Source organism: Parasteatoda tepidariorum, chromosome X2 (genome assembly GCF_043381705.1).
Source record: "Parasteatoda tepidariorum isolate YZ-2023 chromosome X2, CAS_Ptep_4.0, whole genome shotgun sequence".
Taxonomy (NCBI): domain Eukaryota; kingdom Metazoa; phylum Arthropoda; class Arachnida; order Araneae; family Theridiidae; genus Parasteatoda; species Parasteatoda tepidariorum.
The window spans coordinates 10,347,002-10,371,914 of record NC_092215.1 but is presented as its reverse complement, the minus strand read 5'-3'; the positions used below and the strand labels follow the sequence as shown (position 1 = coordinate 10,371,914).

Sequence of the window (24,913 nt, the reverse complement as noted above, 5' to 3'; positions counted from 1 at the left end):
CTTACAACATCTGCGGTGCTTACCTTACCCCCTCTCCCACCCCTGTTTCTCATAGTCATATTTTTTTTATTCTTTTGTTCAAACTAGTACTTTTTCTTTATTGTTCAACCTTTTTTTTTCTTTATTGTAACCGTTTTTTAATTTTTTCTACATCTCTGTGTTTCTCTCTTTCGTTACGTGTTTGGATACTGATGAATGTTCCTCGTCATGAAATTAAAGCTACCTCATTATACGGCACTGCAGTGCTTTTTTTTTTTCGTTGTTTAGTACTTTATTCATATACATCACAAAATAAATCCTTTATTCGCACGAATAGAGATGAGGTTGGATTTAGTTTGTAAAAGCATCTCAGATTATAGCGTGGCAACATAATATTCACATTTGAGAGTCAAATGAAATAATCTTGTCAAACATAAACAACATGTGCTACTGTCTTTTTCTATTTAGCGAAGAATATTTCATAACCTTAGTCGACTCTTCCTTTTCTTCTGAAATCGGAAATAAACATCCGGATTTATTTTTCTGTTCAGTTTGTTGTTGCGAGATCTGTTTCAATTCTGTCAAATGCAAATACACAGTTCAAAAATGTCTTCATTTTACATTGTCAGATAAAATACCAATTATCAAATCTAAGGAACCAAATGTAGGAACAAATACGTCTTTTTCAAGTAAGTTTCCTTTTGATACATTAAATCATCTTTTCCCAAATGTTTTTAAATCACCGCTCAATATTTAAGTAAAACAATGTCCTCTTACAAAATAATAATAATAATAATTAATAAATGAATAATATTTTATTCCCATTTAAAGTATTTTAATATTTTTGTTATTAATACACTCCTATGACCATGTACTTAGGTTATTAAAACAAGCCTAATGGCATATTTACTATAAATTTATTGATTATTAATAATTTATTAATTAATAATTTATTAATTAATAATTTATTAATTAATAATTTAATTATTAATGATTTATTAATTAGCAATTAATAATATAATGGTATTTTTATTGAAAACGTTTTGTTATACTAATTTTGTTGAAAATAACTGTCATGTAAAAAATTTTAACTTTGTTACGTAAAATTCAACTTATCACTTTGCAGTTCCCAATTGAATGATTAATTAACTATTATTTTTCTTATATATTATTAAAAATGGGAAATAATTTATTTCGCTTATGATTGTTATCAGATTGACTTTCAATCCGTTACCTGTGTATTCTAGTACAGCTAACACTAAGTTAAACATATTTAGAAGCACAGATCAAGCAAAAAAAGAAGAATTTCTAAAGATATGCATGTCAGCAAAAACAGCTCTTCATCGGGGGACACACTGTCTGTTAACACGCAGGAGCCTTTTTGGCTCCTGTGTGTTAACAGACAGTGTGTTCCTTGATGAAATACTATTTTTGCTAACATACACATCTTTAGAAATATTTTTTTATTGCTTGATCTGTGTTTCTAACTTTCTAAATAGTTTAAATAATTCAAATTTGGTTTAAGCACTTTTCCATTTTGACTTATCATTTTAAATGTTATTTCCTTAATTTACCTTTCTCTTAATTTGCTTAAATTAGTTTCATTAAGCCGTAATGGCCCATGAGGCAGAACGCTTGCCTCCCAATGAGGCGAACCGGGTTCGAATCCCACCGATGACTGGTCGATACGAATCCACACCCAGCTTGCACCGACCACAGTGCTGACGTGAAATATCCTCAGTGGTAGACAGATCATGGGTTAGAGTCCCCTTGCCGTCAGGCTAACCATGGCAGGTTTTCGTGGTCTTCCTCTCCATGTAACGCAAATACGGGTTAGTTTCATCAAAAGGTCCTCCGCGATGGCAAATTTCTCCCAATACTTGATCCAGGAGTTCCCTTGTCTTCTGTATTGGGTTCAAAATATAAGGCTACATAGTTGAACATAAGTAGTCGTAAACCCAAAATATTGGGTCGGCTGTTCAACGACGGTTATAAAATAAAAATAAAATTAGTTTCATTCTTTGATTGGATAAGTTAAGCACATTTTGTACTCAGAGAATTTTGTGTTATACGATAATCATATTAGAATATTATTTTTATAACATGATACACAATGGAGAAACTCATATTTTAAGCAAATAAATTAATTTAAAAATTAATTAAAAAAGTTCTTTAAAAATGAATTTTTTTTTAAATGCATGTTTATTTGAATTGAAGAATACATCAGGCCTTTAGGTGAAGTTTAGAGAAGCAGCAGAAACACAAAAGTTTTTAATTCATACAAAGAAACTCCTTTCAAAGTTAAAATCATATTGGTTGTTTTTTCTAATGACACTTGACAAGCTAAGCTTGATTTCGTTTGATAAGAGAGCACCACAAGGATAAGTCTCAGCTCAGAATCCCACGGATAGATGGCAGCACCACTCATTCATGAGGCCACTTCCTCAAATTAGACAGATCTGGAGGAAAAGGAAATTTTCTCCGACTCCACACGTTGTACGAGCACATATAACGCATGTACTCAGTGGGACAAGGATCGCACCCCGCTCTGAACAAGATGTAGTCCGATTCTCTAGAAGGGCTACGACTGCTGAAGTTAATACTTTATTGTCATAGCTAAAAAGCCACTTTTTCTTACAGCCACTTTAGTTATACTTAACTGATTTAATAACAAATATTATATGCTGAATTAAAAATTTAAATAATAAACGGTCTCTGAAATTCGGCGTTTATTTTTTTAATTCTCTCGCCAAACACAAATGTCGTTTTAAATTCGCCTAGATCTTAAAATATTTCAAAAGTGTTATTTATGCCAAATTATAAAAATTAAGCCGTGGTGGCTCAAGGGATAGAGGGTTCGCCTTCCAATGAGGTGAACCGGGTTCGAATCCAGCGATGGCTGGTCGATAGGAATTCCGCATCCGGCTTGCACCGACCACAGTGCTGACCTGAAATATCCTCAGTGGTAGACAGATCATGGGTTAGAGTTCCTTTGCCGTCAGGCTAACCGTTGGAGGTTCTTGTCGTCTTCCTCTCCGTGTAGCGCGAATGCGGATTAGTTCCATCAAAAAGTCCTCCATGAAGGCAAATTTCTCACAATACAGGAGTTCCCTTGTCTTCTGGATTGGATGCAGAATTACAAGACTACGAAGTTGAACATTAGTGGTCGTAAACTTAAAATTGGGTCCGCTGTTCAAGGACGGTAATAAAATAAAATGAAATCATAAAAATGGCCTGAATATCCAAAAAGATTTGCTGTTTGGTGTGCATTATGGTCTGGTGGTGTAGTAGGACAACATTTCTTAGAAAATTTTGCTAGCAATGCTATAACAGTAAATGGTGTTCGATATTGTGAGATGTCGTCAACTGGATTTTTTTTGTCCTGAACTGAATAATATTGATCTTGAACATATATGGTTTGAACAAAATAGTGCATTACCTCATTTTGCTAAATGAAAAAATTGCTTTATTGAGATAAAATTTCCCAGAAGAATTATTGCAAGAAATAGCGATGTTTACTTGACCACCAAGATTAAGTGACCTAACACCGTTGAACTATTTTATTTGGGGTTATGCGAATTGCCCCCCCCTCCCCCAATGTTTATTGAAACAATACAGAATCATTTCCAGAAATAAGGATGAAACTATTTGAGTCAACTGGGAGATACAGACACAATTATGTTAAAAAGTCATCAAAAAGTTTAACAAAAGGTGGAGGCCTGTAGAACAACAAGAAGTAGTAATGTGTCAGATATTATTTTTTGTACGTAAAAGGCCCTTTACTTCAATATCAAGCTAAAGAAGTTGTGAATTTTAATGTGCATTCATCACTAATTTCATGCACAGGGGGAAAAAAATTCTGATAAAATTAACGTTCAGTATGGTAATAACATTTCTAATAAAAAAAAATTTAAAAAAAACAATAATTTTGGGTAATAAAACCAAAATAAATGGTATTTAATCCTTCCATTTGGTAATTTTTCCGTTTATATAGTAACATTTCACCGGGAATTCTGGTTCTCCAAATTATAGCTCTTACTACACATTTTGTAAAAAAATAAAAACTGAAAAGTAATTAACGAAAGAAATGGTTTCTATGCTATGCTCTAGAGCAGGGGTTTCCAACTTACCTGAGGTCGGGGGCCACAATTAAAAACACAAATCAAATGGCGGGCCGCAACTTTGTCAAAATTTTATGTAGGACTCTTTTTATGTTACGTTAAGGAACGTTAAATATTACTGTCAGATTTTTACCAAGTTGTACAAAACAAAAGTACTGAATACAAATTAAAATAAGAAGGAGATTTTTAAAAATATTTAATTGTTATTAATAATATTTTTAAAAATATTAAATAAATAATAAAAATTCGGGCTACAATAACTTTAATGTGCACCTATGTATTGAACAATTAATGTGCAACAGACATCTAACTGTTAAGATATAAAACTTTAAAAAGGTTGGTATTAAAACTTACATAGTAGCACACAAAACGTTCAATGAGAAAATTGAGGTTTGTTTGCAGCAACCACCAGAGAATAGATATTTACATTTAAAATTTACAAATGTGTATGTAAATATTTCCTTCCTAAATGAGTAGTTTCAAAAAGTTAAATCGGAGAATTTCTTCGAGAAAATTTCTGATACGCACATGCTTAATTATATTCACAAAATACAAAAAAAAACGAAATATAAAAGAGCAACATACACAATTAATCTTGTATTTGAATAAATATTTTCTTAGATGCAAAACCTGAGAAAAAAATTTTTTGCACCGTTGGTATGATAAATTTCACAGAAACGAAGAAATTAGATTTTTATTAATGAGAAAAGTATTTTAAACCCATAAAGATTTTTAACGAAAATTGTTCGCAAAAAATGACAACTAACATACTTTAGTTCGCGGGCCACGAAAAAAAGGCTCCGCTAGCCGGATGCGGCCCCCGAACCGGCAGTTGGACACCCCTGCTCTAGAGTATCATGATAAAACTTCCAAATTTTACAGCAATTACCACATTTTTCTGCCTATTATAAAGCCATATTTTATTGTTAATTTTACCAAAGTGCTTCGGTAAAAATTTCCGAGCTTTTAAGTGTTCCCGTAGAGCCAGAAATACGGTAAATTTTACCGTATTCAGGTAATTATGACCATATATTTTTTTCTCAGAGGGTATAATTCGTTAACGACCCTCTACAAATCCTTAATACCCCTTACGAACCTAAAAATTTTGCTAGCGCTTACACTAAATATAAGAAATTCATTGGTTTCGAAATTTGATATTTCGCTATTTCTCAATTAGCTATTTCTCAAAAAACATTGGCGTGTATTTTATAAATAATTTCTAAATACCCTTCAGATAGTGTAAAATCAAACAATATTTTTAAAATAAGTTATTAATGATACACTAGCACAATTGTTCCCAAATGATGCTCCGTGGAACCCTGGGGTTCCGCGGAAGACTCTCAGGTTTACCGAGATAAAGTTCTTAAACCGGTAATGATTTTTGAAGCCTGTCATTTTGTTTATATCCAAACATTAAACCTATTTTATTATATCAACAAAAAAAAATTTTTTTTTGTCAGTATATTTGTCAGACAGCTACTAATTTTGTGTGTGTGTGTTTACTGACTTGGGATTCCGTCAAAAAGATAATAATAACAGACAGAATATATTTAAGCAGAATATATATTTTATTGTTTGCTGAACTAAAGTAAATCGCAGAAATGTGCATTATTAATTTTTATTAATAACAATGCTAATAACTTAATTATATGTATTTGTTTTACTATGTAGCTCACCAAGATGTACATTATTAATTTGGATTAACACTAACAATGAATTTCTTTAATTTATATTTGTTTTTAGGCAACAGATTAAATGCTGCTATCAATACAAATATGGCAGGCACAACTGATGTAAGTTTTCTTACTTATTACAAGCTTACAAAGTTATTATTATTTAAATTGATAATTATCATACTTAATACATTCTTTAAAATGTGTGGTTTTTTATCTACAATAACAGAATACAGTAGAATAAATCATGGGCTATTCTAACTACATTAAATATATATATATATCTGTGTGTGCGTGTGCGTGTGTGTGTGTGTGTGCGTGTGTGTGTGTGTGTGCGTGCGTGCGTGCGTGTGTGCATTGAACTTTGAAAATAAAATTTAGATGTTTCGCTTAAATATGATATACGAAAGTGCAAAAAAAGTGAACACCTCGAACAACTTTTGATCTAATGATCGGATTTTCATAATATGAAAAATAGAGTTCCAATAGTATAAGCCCTTAAGCTTATCCCCTTAATGTTCCTTAATGTATTAAAGTTCGGACGCTTTAATCCTAATTTTAACATTTGAATACTTCACTATATCCACTCGAGTTTCGATATATAATTCTGATATATATGTTTCCACTATTGATATATTTCACTATATATCTCGAAATCTTTATAAGCAAATGAAAGCATTTTTTGCATGCATTTATTGAATTTGTTTATCCTAAGATAAGTTCCATGTAAAAAATAATTTTTAATAATTATTTATTAATTTTTAGTATTTTATTTAACAATAGCACAAAAATGATACAAATTTTCACATAATTTAAAAATTTGTAATTTGAAATAACAAGATACAAAATACGAAGGAAATCGATTGTATAATTTTGGAGAAATCAAATTTTGAGGATGTCAAATATTTAAAATTTAATTTTTCAATTATTAAACCGATTTCATTCAAACTTCATATTTTTCAGTTTAAAATTAAATTCTTTAAAATGGTGTAAAGGTTCAAATACCTCAAATAAGGTTGAATGAAATAAAAGTAAATAATAATTAAAAATTATTTTTTGCATGGAATTGTCTTATAAACGAATTTTATATTTATGTGAAAAAAATTTTTGATTTTCGTAAAAAGTACTCGAGGCATGGCGAAATACGTAAGAAGTCAAATTAACTTCAAGGGATCCTGACTTCCGACTATTCTTCTGACCAAACAATCGGGACCGTATTTTTCCAGATTGTTACTACACGCTCCATATTTTGAGAGTCATGAATCTGAATCCGTCGAATAAATGTAGTATATGTGTTTCATTCCAGTGGAAAAAATCATTCTCCAAAACATAATTTTATTCACCAGATTTACGATTTTATTGCATTTGGCAAGGCGGCGAATGCTTAGTGCGGCTCCTGTTATTAACATGCTGTACATGCCATCGATTTTGTATTTGCCGTCAATGTTGAATTAAAGACCTTATACGTTTTACAATAATGATCAATTAGTATTATATCTGTTATACATTTTACAATAATGATCAATTAGTATTATATCTGTTATACGTATTACAATAATGATCAATTAGTATTATATCTGTTATACATTTTACAATAATGATCAATTAGCATTATATCTGTCATACATTTTACAATAATGATTAATTAGTATTATATCTGTTATACATTTTACAATAATGATCAATTAGTATTATATCTGTTATAAAACTATGAATAAATTTCTTTGTTGTAGTGTGTCGCGATCCATAATGCAGTCTCAAAGTGTGAATTTTACTTAAACACTAAATCATGTAAAACTGATGGACTCTTGGATTATATGTTTTTTATTTATTGTTATATACCTCCTCAATATACATATTTTGCCATCGCACTTTGCGTAAGTATTTTATTTTTAATTTTTCTTATTTTATTTTCCATATCTATACGAGCTCTGCAAGGTTCAAAAATTTCAAAAAGTTTCCCAGAAAGCATGTAACCTTAAGTTGGCAACCTTGTGTTGGCAACCTGTTTATTGTCAGGAAAATGCTTGTACTAAAAATATTTTTTGAATAAAGCGAAAATATTGCAGCTTCAAACCTTTCATCCTAAAAGGATTAAAAATTATTTTTTAAAGCTTTCTTTTAATAAGTATTGTCACTTGGGTAAAATGGTCACTTAGGTCCATAATGACGTTTTAGCTGACGTCACACTAGCGATAGGATCAAATTGCATTAAAATTTCAAGACAGGGTGGATTTTAGCTGAGCATACAAGACTTACCGAAAAGAAACCTTATAATTACCTAGATTTAAGATTATTTTCACCATGAGACTAGCTATATTAAAGGATTTTTTCACCCTTGAAAACCCTAAGTCAACCTCGATTTAAGGTTTTTATATAGAAGATTGCTTACCAAGGTTTTGGATTAGGGTAATGTGCGTAGAATAGAGCAAATTGCCACAGATCTCGTTTTAAGGTTAGAAGGTTTACACGGAAAACCGCATTAAAAGCATTTTTAGGTTTACATTAAAAGGTTTTTGCTGAGTGAAAATAAAACTTATTTTGCTATCTGGGATTAGTTCTACTATAAAAATCCAATTATTTAATTATTATATTAATCTAATTATTGCCCATCATGATCTTTAAATCTCGTTTCTTGTCATTTTGGTTGAAGTTTTTATATAGAAGGTCTTTCTCCAAGGTATTGGATTAGGTAGAATAGAGCAGATTGTCACAGACCTCGTTTTAAGGTTTCAAGGTTTACACGTAAACCTCATAACAAACCTTTTCAGGTTTACATTAAAAGGCTTTTGCCGAGTTAAAATAAACCTTATTTTGCTATCTGGGTTTACATGATTTGGTGGGCATATTAGCATTTAAGATACGCGTCCGAAGGAAACTTCTACGCTCCCTAAGCCTTTTTTTGAATGCATATTAATGAAAATACAGTATACTTTCGATATCTCAAAGTTGAAGGAATGCTAAAAAGATTTCGAGATAGCGAGTTAACGAGATAACAAGTTCAGAGCTAAATATGTTCTAAAAAGTCGAAAAATATGCTCGAAAATATTACCCTAAAAAGTAAAGTCATAAAACATAAGAATAACTACCATTAAATATGTATGTAATGATAGTTGACAATAAATCTAAATACAACAATGATAATTTCATTTTTAAAAGTAAGACTAAACTATGCATTAAATAAAAAAGAATTAGTTTACAATAAACTAACATTGCGATTTTTCTGAAAAAATTCCATTTCTATTTCGAAAAAAAAATCGGCATAACAAGGTTTTGAGAAGAAGCTCTTCGACATAGGAATTCAAATTAACATTATGTGGATATATAATACCAGGGAGAAAAGTATTGTTTTGACATAACATGGTTTTGGAGTTATCGAAGTTTGAGATGACGAGAGTGTACTGTACATGAACGAAAATAAATTAATATGACCATAATTAACAGTCAAGAAATGATATTAACAACATTATATCTAAGTCAAAACTTTTATTTCAAGTATAGATCGTATGTATTAAGTATAAGTAACAAAGAAGAATTAGGTATTACTGACAAAAAAGTTTTTTTTGTACGAAAAAGCATTGAAGTAAATGAAGATTATTATTCTGTACAAAATATTACTTTCAGTATTATTGTAGTATATATTAGTAGTATATATATGTAGTAAATATTATAGCATGCTCTGCAACGTATTATTTTAAAACTAATAAAAACGATGTCGTTCGTAATATACATAGGAATATTAACTTTTATATTAATTCTTTTCGTAAGCCGAGCGATTGAGGTAATTTTTTATAATTTAAATAAGCATGACAAGAGGAATAAAAAAAATTAGCTGACTTCGTTTCATAAAATCTTACTCTATTTCACTACCGGCTTTACATCTGACCCAATTTTGGATTTACGACTATCAATTTTCAATTTTATATCCTAGGATCCTCCGTATTTCCTAAACTCGATCCTGAAGACAAGGGAACTCCTGGATAAATGCTTGAAACAAACTAACCTTCGTGGAAGACTTTTTGATGGAAATAAACTGTATTTACGTTACATGGAGAGAAAAAATCTCTTAAGTCTCCCACGGTTAGCCCGATGGCATGGAGACTCTAAACCACGATCCGTCTACCACTGAGGATACATATCATCATTGAGGTAGGCAAGAGACGGAATACAACCAGTCATCTCTGAGATTCTAATCTGGCTTACCTCATTGGGTTGTTCTATCTCCTGAGCCACAACGGCTCTCTAGAATCTTATTTATAGCATTAATTTCAATAATGTTTCGGCATTATCAAAAAAAATTGATTTTTTTTTTCTTTCTCGTTCTTGAGTGTTGTTTATACACCACATCCAGCATCTTCGTCAAAATTTTGTCGAAATCAAGAAACGCATTTTTTCGGTATTTCTGATTAAATATTTCTATGCCTTGTCGGATAGAAAAGGTGAAAAAGACAATATAATTTTTGAAACTTGATTCGAATAATTATTTATTTATTACGTATAAGCATTGTAGCCTATAATTTTCATATTGATCTTTATACAAAGCTTAAGAAAATAAAACATAATAATTCTTGAGGGTTTTTATAAATTTCAGATTCTGTTTCTTCTTTTACTTTTCATTGGACTGGGCGTGACGGCTGATGATTTGTAAGTATTTTTAAAATTTAGAATTCAAATGCTTTCTCATATTTTTATTGCGATATCGTGCGTTTTAAATTCTTTCATTCTTCCGAAAATATTGTTAGAAATTTCATCGTTTCAATAAAGAATTTTTCGACAATAGAAATTGTTACGTAAATTGCAATATAAAGGTACATTTTACATATATTCAACATCAGGGACTTTAAATTATAGTATATGTATCTGCAATGATACATTCTGGTGAGTGTAATTTTTAAAACAGATGATTTAAGGGCACTTCTCAACAATAATACGTATTAATAATAATGAAAATAAAAAACAGTAACGTTAACAGCAACTTATTTTGAATTGCATTGATATTTATGTTATAAGCACTAAATATTACTGATATTATTCATTTCTATATTAATAAAATTAGCACTATAATAAAATTTTCATTGAATTTTAAGGCTTCAGATTATTTTTGAAAAAATAAATTTACTGAAAAAACTATCGGCGTTTTGTACGTTGCATGACTTAAACAATCTTATATTGCACGTGTAAAATAATAGCAGTTAGTTTCAGAAATATTTCAGAAAACCGTAAGAAAATACCTAAATATGTTTGAAAAACTATTTTAAAGATGGATATTTAAAGTACTAACTTTAATCTATTTTCTCTTAAACAAAAATTGTGGTCTTATACTTTACTTTTTTGAACATGCATGAAAACGCTAAATAGATTTTTTTTTTAAATCTTTAACAGTAAATCGTAAAAAAAATATAACTTATCGATAGCTGTCATTTTTTAAGAGTATTATCACATGTTTAAACTTTATACCCCGGATGAAGCGTTCGTTGCATGACTGGACAGGAGGAGCTCCTACTGCTCTTAGCAACGTACTCTTCTCAGTAACGTTTTCATACATAGCTCATGCCCTTAAGGGTGAATGAAGGCTAATCATCCTTAAGGAAATGATCAATTGCCTTGTACACACTTGTCCAATATTCCATGCGCTAATGTTTTTTAAGGTTAAGGTACATTGTCCGATATTCTCTATACTATTATTAATTAAGGTTAAAGGGCATTGACCAGCATATACTTGAATGGTATACACTACACTAATGTTTTCCTTGTGGTAATGAGCGATTGCCTTGTACACACTTGTCCGGTATTCCATGCGTTAATGTTTTTTAAGGTTAAGGTACATTGTCCGGTATTTTCAATACTATTATTAATTAAGGTTAAAGGGCATTGACCAGCATATACTTGAATGGTATACACTACACTAATGTTTTCCTTGCGGTAATGAGCGATTGCCTTGTACGCACTTGTCCGGTATTCCATGCACTAATGTTTTTTAAGGTTAAGGTACATTGTCCGGTATTCCCTATACTATTATTAATTAAGGTTAAAGGGCATTGACCAGCATATATTTGAATGGTATACACTACACTAATGTTTTCCTTGAGGTAATGAGCAATTGCCTTGTACACACTTGTCCGGTATTCCATGCACTAATGTTTTTAAGGTTAAGGTACATTGCCCTATATTTCCTATACTATTCTTAATTAAGGTTAAGAGGCATTGACCAGCATATGCTTGAATAGTATTTAATATACTGATGTTTACTCTAAGGTAATTGGTGATTGCTTTGTACACACTTGTCAATTGTTCCCAACGCTAATGTTTTTCAGGTTATGTAAATGTATTCAGTTCTTATGTTAATGGTTCAGGTTTTCAGGCTAACAGGTTTTCAGGCTTTTAATGTGCTCTATGGTCTCAACGATTTTTTAGTCCGGGCAACTTTCCTCTTTGACGAAGATTCTATTTTGGTGCTTGTTTAGGGCACCGCGTGTTATTATAATTCGATTGAGGTAAAAGTTTGAAAAAAATTTCTTTGGGCTAAATCTTCTAAGGAATAATATAATTAACTTCCCAGTGTCCGTCCAGGAGCATCTCTCTTACCAGGTATTCTTTGATCTCTTAGTCAGCGAAATTTTAAAGTTGTTTCTCGATTATGGTGTGGTAATCGAAATGGTTGGCTTTGACGTTGCTTCATTCACCATTGCTTCGTTCTTTCATTACCTTTGATTCCTGTGTACTCACTTGTTCAGTGAAGACAAGTTCTAGTGTTGGCCTTAGTTTAAATATCTGCAACGAAGCGATTTTGATGCTTTGAATTTTCCAGTGCCGCAAGTGAACTTATAGAGTCATTTTAAAGGTGATAATGTTCTTTATCGTTTTTACCATTAAACCAATCAACCGCTATCTTGATATCCCTGAGTTCAGCCTGGAAAACGGTGTTAAGACAAAGTCTTCCGATTTCATGATGTATCTCAATTTTGTCACTGAAAACGACGAAGCCCCAATCCACTCTATCTGATTCATTATCAGTGATTCGACTTTCGCTCGGTGCTCTCGAGTTCGATTAAATAATTTCTGCCTTTTATGCCAAATTCTCTTTTTCCACCGGATAAATAGATTCTGGTTCATTAGTCAATGATATGATCTCCAAAAAGCATTCATTCAAGTTAAAGATCCTTTCTGCACTATGTTCAGCTTTTAGATCGAGAAATAGAGTGCCCGCAAGCAATTGGTGTCATTCAGGAGAAACAGTTTTATATGCTCTAGTACTGCTGATAAGTAGCTATCTCTGTATAAAATTGATGGGCATTTCGTTGTTTTGCATGTCCGGTGAACCATATACAAACTCAATATCCTCTCCGTGTCGGTCAGTTAGATCTCCTTCAATAATTCATTATTACGTCCCCAGGTGTTACTAGCTATGTATTTCAATTCTAAGTAATAATTAAAAATTCAATCAAGACATTATTACAAACGTGCGAAAAAGCATTACAAACGTGCGAAAAAGCATTACAAACGTGTAAAAAATGCGGGTTAACAATATGTCACATTTAACAAACAATTTTATACATCAAAAATATTGAATAATTATTCAGAAACACTGAAAAGTTATAAAATAAAAATATATTTTATCTCCTGTTATTTTTAAAGTGTTTTGTAAACATTTTGGTGAGGAAATAGATTAAAAAACATTTTTTTTTTATTATTTAGCAATGGATAAACTGTTTTAAAAGCTGTCAATGTATGAAATACTTTGTATTTGGAACAGTTGAATAAATAAAGTGCCTCAACAGCCATATATTTAATTTCACAGAATATCTTCTATTGTAAATATAGTTCACAAGCGATAAATAACTATATCATTTTACTTTTTTATGCGTTCAATCATTTTATTCGATCAAAATCGTCAAAACAAAATTGAAATTAGAGGTATTACGAAAAGGGAAACTTATCGTTATTTTCATGTTCATAAATAGTTATTTTTATGACATAATGGTTATTTTAATGCCATGTTCATAAATAGTTACTGTCATGTTATATTTACCCAGAAATATGACCAATTACAAATTGTTTTTTATTTATTTATTTAATTATTTTAATACTAAAGCAGTCCAATTTAGTATAATTTTTCTCTTCAAAATGAAAATTTTATGCTTTATCTTTTGTTAAGTACAATTTTTTATGATTTGACTATTCTTGTTTTTGTTTTTTGCTTTTTTAAATTCAAGTTCTGTAATTTCAAAAAATTGGTTCAACAATAATATCATCCAAATTTACTGTAACCTTAATAAAGTATGTAAATTGTTATATTATGTAAGTTGAACTATCTAAAAGCAGCAAAAAAGATGAACTATCATGGTAACGTAATTCAACTTAGCACCTTATAAAACGTGAAGTAAATTCGCAAGATATTAGGATTCCAATAGCTCCAAAAAAAATTTCTCGTTTTAGTCATATGATTACAACTATTCTGCTTACATAAATAACAAACTTTTTTTTTCAGTTTATGCCCGTCACTTGTTGTTATCACCAAGACATTACATCTATCACAAAACATCGCTGTATCCTTTTGATTTTTTTGGTTATATCACTGAAATATCATTAATAGAAAATTACAAATGAGCATATAAACAATTATTAAAAATAAAATTATGAATTATTAAATTTTATGCTAATGCTATTTTACAGTTGATTTTAGCTTTTCATCTAACAATATTTTTGCTTTATTTACTATGTAATTAATGAGTTTATTAAGGGGGTCACTTTAAGCCGCAGAATCCCAATGCCCATAATGAAAAAAAGTGTTGCTTTTTAGAAACGTGCTTTAAAAAAATTGAGTAATAAGCATGCACTTCTCATTAATTGAGCTTTTTTTACTAAATATTATTGATTAGAATATTTTTAGAAAATATTTATTAGGTATCATACGACGATTTTTGTAAAAATACTAAAAAAGCATCACGAGATTGTTATTAAATTTATTTAATAAATATTTAGATAAAATCGGTCCTCAAATTAATGTAAATATTATAAGGATTATGTGCATCAAAAATCAGGTTTACAGGAGCAGTAGCTACAAAGAAATGTTCCTTTTGTTTTGTAATTTGCAGTTCTGATAAAAAGACCCAAAAAGGAACAGGTAGCAATGTTAAGGGGTAGCACAACGAGCTTTCTGAAAAGCATAAAAATATTTCTATCACAAGAAAGAAAAAAAACTGAAATTGTCTCAAAAGGTTTTTATTTTTATTATAAAGTTGAAATAAAATTTACCTAATTGAATATGTAATTAATGATCTGAACATGTAAAGTAACTCATTTAAATTTACAAATTTCAAAAAGGGCTTGTCTTAGAAAGTTTTCAAACTGTAAAAAGATTTCGGGTATATTCCTTGAAGATAATGGACAGCCAATTTGTCCAATTTATACCATTAACATTTCTTAAGCAAAACAAGGGAAACGTTTTTAACAATCTGGTAAGCTTCCCTATTAAAGTCAGTAACCTCAGAGGAGCGTATATACGCTCATCAATTCATACTTGTTTAACAAAATTGATTTATAATGATTTCAATCTCCATGACGAAAAAAAATTTAAATAAATATATAAAAGTTCTAAATATATTCCTTAAAAATATTAAGGTTTGCATAGTTAAAATAATTCATGGTTATATAGAATTGTTTTACCACTACTATTAGGGGGACCGGAAAGTAACGTCGTTACGGCGTAAATTCGCTAGTCTTTAAAACCAATACATTTTTTTTCTATCCTTTTCGATTCATTTTCCATCCCGCATTGAAAGGTTGTTGCTGACGAGGGTGAATACATTCTTGGATGAAAATAAAATCTTCATAACAAATATCAAGTGCACCGAATCGACATTACTTTCCGGTTTCTTTAATACTATAACGAATCTGAGCAAGAAAATGTAAAATGCAGGTGGTGTGGTGTCAGAGTTGGGAATCGATCCTGAGATCGGCCAATCGCATGAATGACAATTTAGTTATTTTTTGACTAATTTATGTACCCAGCTTCAAAGAGTTAAGCGGCTTCATAAAACTTCACCACAGAATTTAGAATAGTAATTAAATAAAAATACCGTGATAACTAGGGTTATTTTGGTGTCTATAAATATATTATGAAATTTAAATAATCGTATGTACAGAGGTGTTGCCACGCGATGAAAAATCACTGAATGCCCTAAGCTTTTCAGAATGTTTTTTTTTTTTTTTCAGGAGAAATGAAAATTCGGAACATAATTCGAAATAATGCGTAACGTAGCGGAATTTTCTGAGCTGACAGTACACGGAATGAACTATAAATGAACAATCTATTTATAAGTTATGAAAAAATTAAAGGTGATAATTTATCGTAACAATTTTCTGATATGCGTTCTTTTTTAAATTCATCCAAGGCTTTTGACAATTTTTATTAGTTGTTGTCAGCCATTAAAGCACAGAGGATGCGATTCTTCTTGTTTTCCAGTGGCGCCATCTATTGCAAAGAATTCAACTTCTGCCATACTCTACGCCCCACCCGTTTATTGGGAGGACCCATTCATACATCCATTCATTCGCTGTATTGATACTCGGTCATAAAATGTTTGTCTTCTATATGCGATTTTGAAAAAAAGCAATATATACAATTTGAAAACTAAGCCCTTTTCGAAATTTGCTATTCTTTTAAACATTATTTAATTTTTTCATGTTTTTTTTCCTTCTAAATACGCAAGGTTTTCCTTCTAAATACGCAAGGTGTATGGGGCAGATTTCAATTTCAATGTTTGTCTTTGCCTCATGAGAAAGATGATCTCCGAAGCAAGAAAAAAGGTTCCACCGGCTTCTATCACTAAATAAGCACCGCTTGAGTCGTGGTGGCTCAGGGGATAGAGCACTCTTATTTCAATGAGGTGAACCGGTTTCGAATCCCAGCAATGCCTGGTCGATTCGATTTCCGCACCCTGCTCACCCCGCCCACAGTGCTGACGTAAAGTATCCTCAGTGGTAAACGGATCATGGGTTCGAGTCCCTTGCCGTCTGGCTAACCATGGGAGGATTCGGGGTTTTGCTCTCCATGTAACGCAAGTGCGTGTTAGTTTCATCGAAAAGTTATCCTCGAGGGCAAATTTCTCCGAATACTTGATCCGGGAGTTCCCTTGTCTTCTGGTATGAGCTCAAAATTATAAGGCTACGGAGTTGAACATTGGTAGTTGTAAACTCAAATTTGGGTCAGTTGTTCAACGTCGGTTACAAAAAATAAATAAATAAGCCATTCTTTGTGTGTGTTTGAGGAAAGGAAAACCTCTTCGCACCCTGCAGAATCGTTTTTTGTTTATATTCAGAGCAAATATGAGGTCTTTATGAGGAAAATATTCACGTTTTTATGAGGAAAATATTCACAGTTAACTTAATTGCGTCACAAAAGGAAAATTTAGCTAGTTGTATATTGTGATAGTGTTATTAAATAAAAAAAGATTAATAGAAAATATTTCCTTAACTTGTGCAATATAGGGTGTTACGTTCCTAGCATTTGGAAATGGTGCTCCTGATATATTTTCCTCCTTAGCTGGTACTGAACAAGCTAGATTAGAGCTTGTTATGGGAACTCTTTTTGGTAAATTCAAAGAAATTATTTTATAATAAAAGATCCTTATATTTGAAATTATTTTTAATGAAAGTTGTTTTAGAAGGAATTTTTTAATGCTGAACCGATTTGTTTTGCGTAAATTTTGATTTTTATTGATTATATTGACAATTTTGATTTTTACTTCAACTTTTCGAGGATTAACTTCAAAAATTGCAGTAGTTTTTTTATTTTTATTATTTCTTCTACGCTGATGAAAACAATTGAATCAACTGAATCAATTGAAAACAACTGAAGTAACATCTATACGCAAATAAGGTACTTAATGATAGCTACGCTCTTTGCGGACACCTCTACCACGCAGTGGCCAGTGACGTCATAAAGCAGTGGCTCTGTGATTACGTTTGTGTAGAGATACCTTATTTGCTCGCCGAAGCTTTTAGCGTAGGGAGTTTTGAAATCTCGTTTTTTGTTTCCCAACCCCTGTATTTTTTTTATTTCTTTGTTTACGCCAAGTTAGTATGTCTAGCCGTCATCGTCTAGACGATGCCGCAAGATGACGGATTGTTGGAAGACTCGAGACGGACTAATCACAAACTACTTGTTGTAGGGACCTCAGAGTTTTGAGATATGTGGTGTCCACGCTGTGGAAGCAGCTCACAGAAACAGAAACATTTGTCCACCGACCTGGTCAAAACATCAAACGGGCAACAACGCACGTCATTTGAGATTTCTAGCCAACAGGGATAGAATCATGACAGCGGCACAACTGTTTCACAATCTGTAACAGAAACGCCCATTCAACTAAAGACTTCATGTAGGTGGTCTGTATGCCAGGCTCCCAGTAGTCAGCATTCTTTTGACTGTAAACCATAAAATGGACCGTCTGGCATGGAACCGAGAACACCTGTCTTGGATAGATGATGATTAGGGACAGGTTCTCTTCAATGATTCAGTCTGGATAGCGACTGGAGAGGTGATCTCATCTTTAAAGAACATCGGCTTTCTAACATTGTCGAAGTAGTCTGATGGTCTGGACAAACGTCGTGACAGATGGGCATACCGAACTTCATGTGTTCGATGGAGAAATTCTGACAGGTCAGCGGTACTGGGACGAGATACTTGACACTCTGTGTGCGCAACGAGTATTCTTAAATAAACATCTGGTAAAATAAATAATTTGAAGATGTAACAGAAAACATCTTTTCTTTTTTTCTTTTTTTTTAAAGAAAAAAATCAAAGTCAAATTTAGGAAAGCGCTGAAGCAGCCGAAATTTGTCTTCAAAAAAATTTATAAAAAGATTCGTGAAATGTAATTAAATAAAAATTAAAAAAATTATATTGAAATATGAAAAAGAACGTGAATACAATACCTTCATCAGGGGACATCCTGCATGCATTCATTTTGAAACTTTTCAGTGAATAGCAAAACAAAAAGTACTAATTAAGGTCTAGAGAGAACCGACATTTTGTAATACATATAAAATAAAACACTCTGTTCAATTTAAAGCTTAGTTTTGCCCACCCAATTGACATTCGTTATTTAGGCATCAGTAGGCAGATTTGTTGGCCACTCCTTCAGGCTCACCATATTAGGTGGGGCAACATTGCTCCCACTGTAAGGACAGATAGTACAGAGAGAATGAAGGAACATCCATACCTTGTCATGCGAGGTCATCTCTCTGACCACTACACACAGTTCGATCGGCATTTAAAGCTTAGTTATTATCTTTAATTTTTGTTGTGACTCTTAAAAATATTATTGTAAATATGTAGAATTTTTTACATAGCAAGTTAAAGTAAAGAAATGTGTTTCTGAATGTTTAGGAGGAGGTATATTTGTTACATCAGTAGTAGCTGGATCAATAATTGTTGCAAAACCATTTAAAATAATGGAAAGGCCATTTCTTAGAGACATAATATTCTATGTTTGTGCTGCCTTTTGGACGTTTTTGAGAATTTATTATGGAGAAGTTACTATTTGGCATTCTGTCGGTATGTTTAAATTGATTAATTTAAAATCTTTATTTTATATATGTTCTTGTTACGCATTATTATAATTCATATCATACATACTTCTTTCTCAGCTGGATTACGATCAGAGACCGGCAATTAGTGTATCATCTAAGAATAGGGAATACTTTGTGCTATATAGACGAAAGCACAAAAACAATGAATGAAACAATCTGAAACAACGCAAATGAAAGCATAGCAATGGACTTACTATAGTTTTGGTTCTGTAAACAAGAACTTTCCTCAGTGTCTAAGCACCAAATGATAATAGGGAAGTCAGGAGACAAACACGTGCAAAGTGGTTTAACCAATAGGGGCAGAAAAACAAGTTTGGACAAGATAATTAAAAAGGGAGATACGAAACAGGTGTGAGAGAACATGTTAGGAGCTCCAGTGTGCTACAGATTACATTAGAATAAACTTAATCGTTATCATTTACCTTCAAAAATCTTCACATTCTTTTGAAACTTTGTTCAAATAGTTATTTTTCCATTGTAGAGGTCCTTTACTTTGAAGCAATCGTTGTAGACCTCTGTTTTCCTTTTAATATTATCAATTCAATCTATAGAAAATTAATTTTGCAATCTCCAAACTGTTTAATTTGAACTATAATTTGATTTGATTGCTTTACCTTATTATCCGAAAATCAACTCCCAAATTGCTAAGATTTTGAATAAATTTGAGTTGAAAGTCGTTTCATCCCTGTAAATAAACTAAATTTCATCAACCAAAAATTCTCTATTACTAATATTAATAGCTGGTGTATTTCTCAAATTCTGTGTCAGTTTGGTCTTGCATATAATGGATAAACTAAGTATACCCTTAAAATTCGACTTAGAGAACACGAGAGATATGCCAAAAATCGGGACATTCACCAATCTTCCATCGCTCTACATAGTTGGAATTCTAATCACAGGTTTGAGTTTTCTTCAGCGAAAATCATTCAGAACCACTCTTCATCGGTCTAACTTGATTTTTGGGAGTCATTCCTATTTTGAAAAATTCTAATACCTTACGTAAATGATCTTTCTAGTAAACCACCATTTTTTAATGTTTGCAAGCCTATTCAAATTTAATCTAATGCCCCTGTGATGTCTGCCAAATCTCCTCACACCTTTATCTTATCTTCCTTTTTATTATCTTGCTCAAACTTATTACCCTGTCTCAATTGCTTAAACCACTTTGCAAGTGTTTATCTTATTCTATCATCATTATCATAATCTCTACCATCATTTGGTGTTTAGACGCTGAGGGAAGTTCTAGTTCATAGAACAGAAATTATAGTATGTTCATTTCTGTATTTTCATTTGTTTTTTTATTCACGGTGTTTATTTTTTCCTTCTTTTTTTTCTTAAGTGTTCCAGTCACTGACCGTGAAATTAAATTTATGTTTGTAAAACTAACATGACAACTGTCCTCTCGTAATTTTTTTCTCCTAAAATATATAGCTTTAAACCGTTAATTAACATTATGCTAGTGAAATTTACCTTCAGTTCAGGCCCTGACGTTGTTTGAGATTCACACGATTTTTTTTGTTCAATCAACGCGAACCATAGAAAATAAGCGAAGTAATGTAACGCGTGTCTATGTGTGAAACAATTGAGTGTTTGTTGTTCGTGGTCAGTAACGGAGGTAGTGCAAAAAAGATGTTTTTTGCCGTCGGTCCATTGCCTTTCAGTCTATTGCCTGATGTTGTAACCACCTTGGAAAAGGGCATACAACCCTGAATTAACTTAGGAAGCTTTATACAGTGTCTGCCGCAATAGGAAGTGGTTTGAAACCCAAGTAATAACGAAACTAATTTATTTCGATGAGACAAAATGTTAAGTCCAATTTTGGTTACGAAATAGTTTTAGTTTTGTTTGAATTAGAATGGAGAAAAAAAATTTATAATTTCATGAATTGTTATTTAATTTTACAAAAAGTCATTTTCAACGATTTGCATTTTTATATCTTCATTAAAAATAGCTGAAATTTTATAAGACTAAATACAGAAGTCGCTTAGATGCTGCAGTACATTAAAGTGAAAAAAGTTGGAATACTGAGGCCATTTTTTAGATTCAAAGAAAATGTGAAAAATAGACTTCGGCAACTCAGTTCGGTCAACTCAGTTATATTTTGCTTGAATGTTGTGCAGTAAAACATTTAAAAAAATCGGTGCATAACGCACTTAAAAAAACACACATCTGCAATGAATAAGAATATAAAAAGCTGAGATGATCCAGTAGATAGATTACTTGCCTTCCAAAGGAGGTACCCAGGTTGGAATCCCAACTGTAGTAGATTGATTTTCTTTACTACTACCAGTGAACTTCGACAGCAGTACTGCTTCAGAAACCCCCTTGCCTTCAGGGTTGGACTCAAAATTATTGATATCCGCAAATTCTGAATAGATCAGCAGTTCAGCGATGGAACGCTTTGCTATCAATGAACGTTTAGCACTGATATTTCTTATATTACTAGCCCAAATTTTATAAAAATTACAAAAAATTAGCCAAAATATCTTATTTCTGAGAATTTTAGATCTATATCTTTTTGGTATTTTAGCATTTACCTAACATTTTGAAAATCGGGTTAGCTTGGATCAAAAAAAAAGAAATGCTGGTATCAAAAATGTTCGAGCTACGATGGGCTTGGGACTGCAGTGGTCATATGATTACTGTAAATTTTCTTTAATCGCATTTTGAAAGTAAAAGGATTGTTTCTTTCTTGACCATAAGTTTCTTAAACCATTTGATCACTTTTAAAAAAATATATAATTTCACTCTATAATTTTATTGGTGATGCTGATCTGATAATATTTAGCGGTTCATTTGTCTCACCAAAAACAAATTTTAACAGAAAATAAACGGCTGGAAATAGAGTGGAGAATTCAGGCATCCAATAATATATTGGATACGACATATTCTTGATCCTGAATAAGTTGCTATAATTTTTCTTCAATCTGTTTAGTGCTGCTTTAAAAAAAATTTCATACGTTTCATCGATTTGGTACAGTTTTGAGGGAATAAATGCGACCAAATATAAAGAATATATATAGTTTACTGTCCATAGCAACATGTTTCTTCAAGTCGGAGAAGATCTCCGATTCTAGCTCAAATTGACGTTCGTATTCAATGATGAAAAGGATTTAATGCTAATTTGTATTGATCACAAGTTTCAAAACGGCATGAAAATGTACTCAGTGTATAGATATAGTTTACAAAAATAATAAATCTGTTTAAGAAATGTTTCATTTTAAATGATTTCATAAATAAGCATGTGAAGAAAACTCTTATATTGTTCTTGAAAAATATTTACAGCAATAAAAATTAACATAGACTAGTCGATACGAATCCGCATCCGGCTTGCACCGACAGCAGTGCTAACGTGAAATATGGTTATGAATGGTAGACGGATCATGGGTTAGAGTCCCTTTGCCGTCAGGCTAACCGTGGGAGGTTCTCGTGGTCTTCCTCTCCATGTAGCCCAAATGCGGGTTAGTTACATCAAAAAGTCCTCCACGAAAGCAAATATTTCCTAATACTTGATCCATGAGTTTCCTCGTCTTTTGGATTGGGTTCAAATTTACGAGGCTGCGAAGTTGAACATTGGAAGTCGTAAACTCAAAGATTGGGTAGGCTGTTCAACGACGGTTATTAAAAAAATCTAGAAAGCTACAGAAACATGAGTTTTAGACCCGAAATCGCTGGGATCGAACCCGGGTCACCTCATTGGAAGGCGAGTGCTCTATCCCCTGAGCCACCACCGCTCAACCTTATTAAACTTTGAATTATCCCGTATAATATTATTACCATAAGCACATCCAAATTCGGGCCAATCCAAGGTAACTAACAAATCAAACGGGCTTCTGTACTTCAGTAAGAATGAGTCATTAGTTGATTTCCTTCATTCTCTATTTACACTTTGATTTTCATATCTTGTGATCTGGCAAACTTGCTACTAAAACATTTTAAATCATTTTTGAAAAATGCCTGTATAATATTTATCCTTCTTATTTTATTTTAAATAGGGGAAATAAGATCGATGTCCTTTAGCTTTTACAATTAAATAATAACTAAAAAAAACACTTCTGTCATGGCAATGACAATATGCATTCCCCAAAATTAATTTCTGGGCACGCCACTGATTATAAATTTTTGAGTTAGTGATTTTGATGGTAAGTTTTCTCATCAATATGGTACAGCATATCAAATGAAGAGAAATGATCAATGATTGCGTAATCAGTCACTTAGACCATACGATAACATCAATGGAATATATGAAATGGTTGAAACTTCCATTGAATAACCATTGAAACTTCCCTAAAATAGAAATTATTCCTGAAATTGGTCCAGCAAGAAGAGATTTATGAAGAAAATTGGAAATTTAAGTTCTTTAAAATTTTTTAAAAAAAAAATTCAGTGATGAGAGTCATTTGCATTAAAATGCCAAACGCTTATAAAAAAATCACATTGATAACACATTTCGCTTTGTATTTATTGAAACTTAAAATACATAGATCTTATTTGATTGCCTTTTATATAACTTTAGATGGACATTCTATTAATCTGTCGTTTAAAGACTTTAATAATAAGAATATAAGCTGAACCGAAAAACTATGCACTATGCATAATCATTAACATGTTTCTACTTTCTTCATTTTTAATTTTTATTTCTGTGTGATTTAATAAAAATAAATAAGTCTTTACTTTTTTTACTAAAATTAGGATTCATCGTTCTATACATCCTCTACATTTTTGTTGTGATCATAAGTCGGCTTATTTATAACAAATATAAAGATAAAAATGCACCAAAAATACCTGGTAAGTTGGAAAGAAATTACTATTTTATCTCAGATATATTAATCTTTAAGTGGCTGTTATCGATTTTTAGAAGCGGTACTTAAATTGCATTACAAATTCATATTCATTTGCTTTAAAGTTCCACAGGTCTAGTTATGAGAACATGCGTGTGAAAAAAAACTATATATATATATATATATATATATACAAACAGTCAAACCTCGATATCTCGAACTTGAAGGGAGAGGAAAAAAAATTCCAGATATCGAAAATTCGAATTATCGAAAATCGCATGTTATCGATGGTAGAATAAAGAAAAATGCTCTTTACATGCCTTATTTACTATTCCATATTTATTCTAAAAACACTTTTTACACTTTTATTTAAAAAAAGATTCAATTGTTGTTTGCTTTAGAGATGTGTAAGAAAGTTTCTCTATGACACTTTCTAAGTGGACTATAGCTTTAAATGTCTCCTCTGACATATTCGGCTGCCTCTCAATAAATCTCCTTACAGTGTCCACTGCAGAAAGTGCTTGTTTGTTAGTAACATTGAGCGGTAAATCTTCGATTTCCTCATCCTCTTCTTCTGATAGTTCACAAGTCATCCCACTGACTGCATCACTGCTACTGCATCATCGACGTTTACAAAGTCATGAAATTCCATGTCATCAAGCTTCATGAGTCCGGTCAAACTATACCAATCATTTTCGGTGTAGTTTTCAGCAGAATTAACGATATTGATTGTTTGACTACTTTTGTGATCTTTAATGAATCCAGA

General features: G+C 31.7%; 1 protein-coding gene across 1 annotated transcript in view; it reads left to right on the top strand.

Moving 5' to 3' along the window:
- Positions 1 to 406: 406 nt before the first annotated feature.
- Positions 407 to 24,913, top strand: part of LOC107445780 (mitochondrial sodium/calcium exchanger protein) — a gene marked incomplete in the record, with an annotated part of 50,311 nt that continues 25,804 nt past the window's right edge. The window contains 8 exon segments of the mRNA XM_043042174.2: positions 407 to 668; positions 5,844 to 5,893; positions 7,507 to 7,650; positions 10,365 to 10,417; positions 14,262 to 14,319; positions 17,264 to 17,366; positions 19,164 to 19,331; positions 24,059 to 24,154. Coding sequence (XP_042898108.1) covers positions 422 to 668; positions 5,844 to 5,893; positions 7,507 to 7,650; positions 10,365 to 10,417; positions 14,262 to 14,319; positions 17,264 to 17,366; positions 19,164 to 19,331; positions 24,059 to 24,154 — 919 coding nt within the window.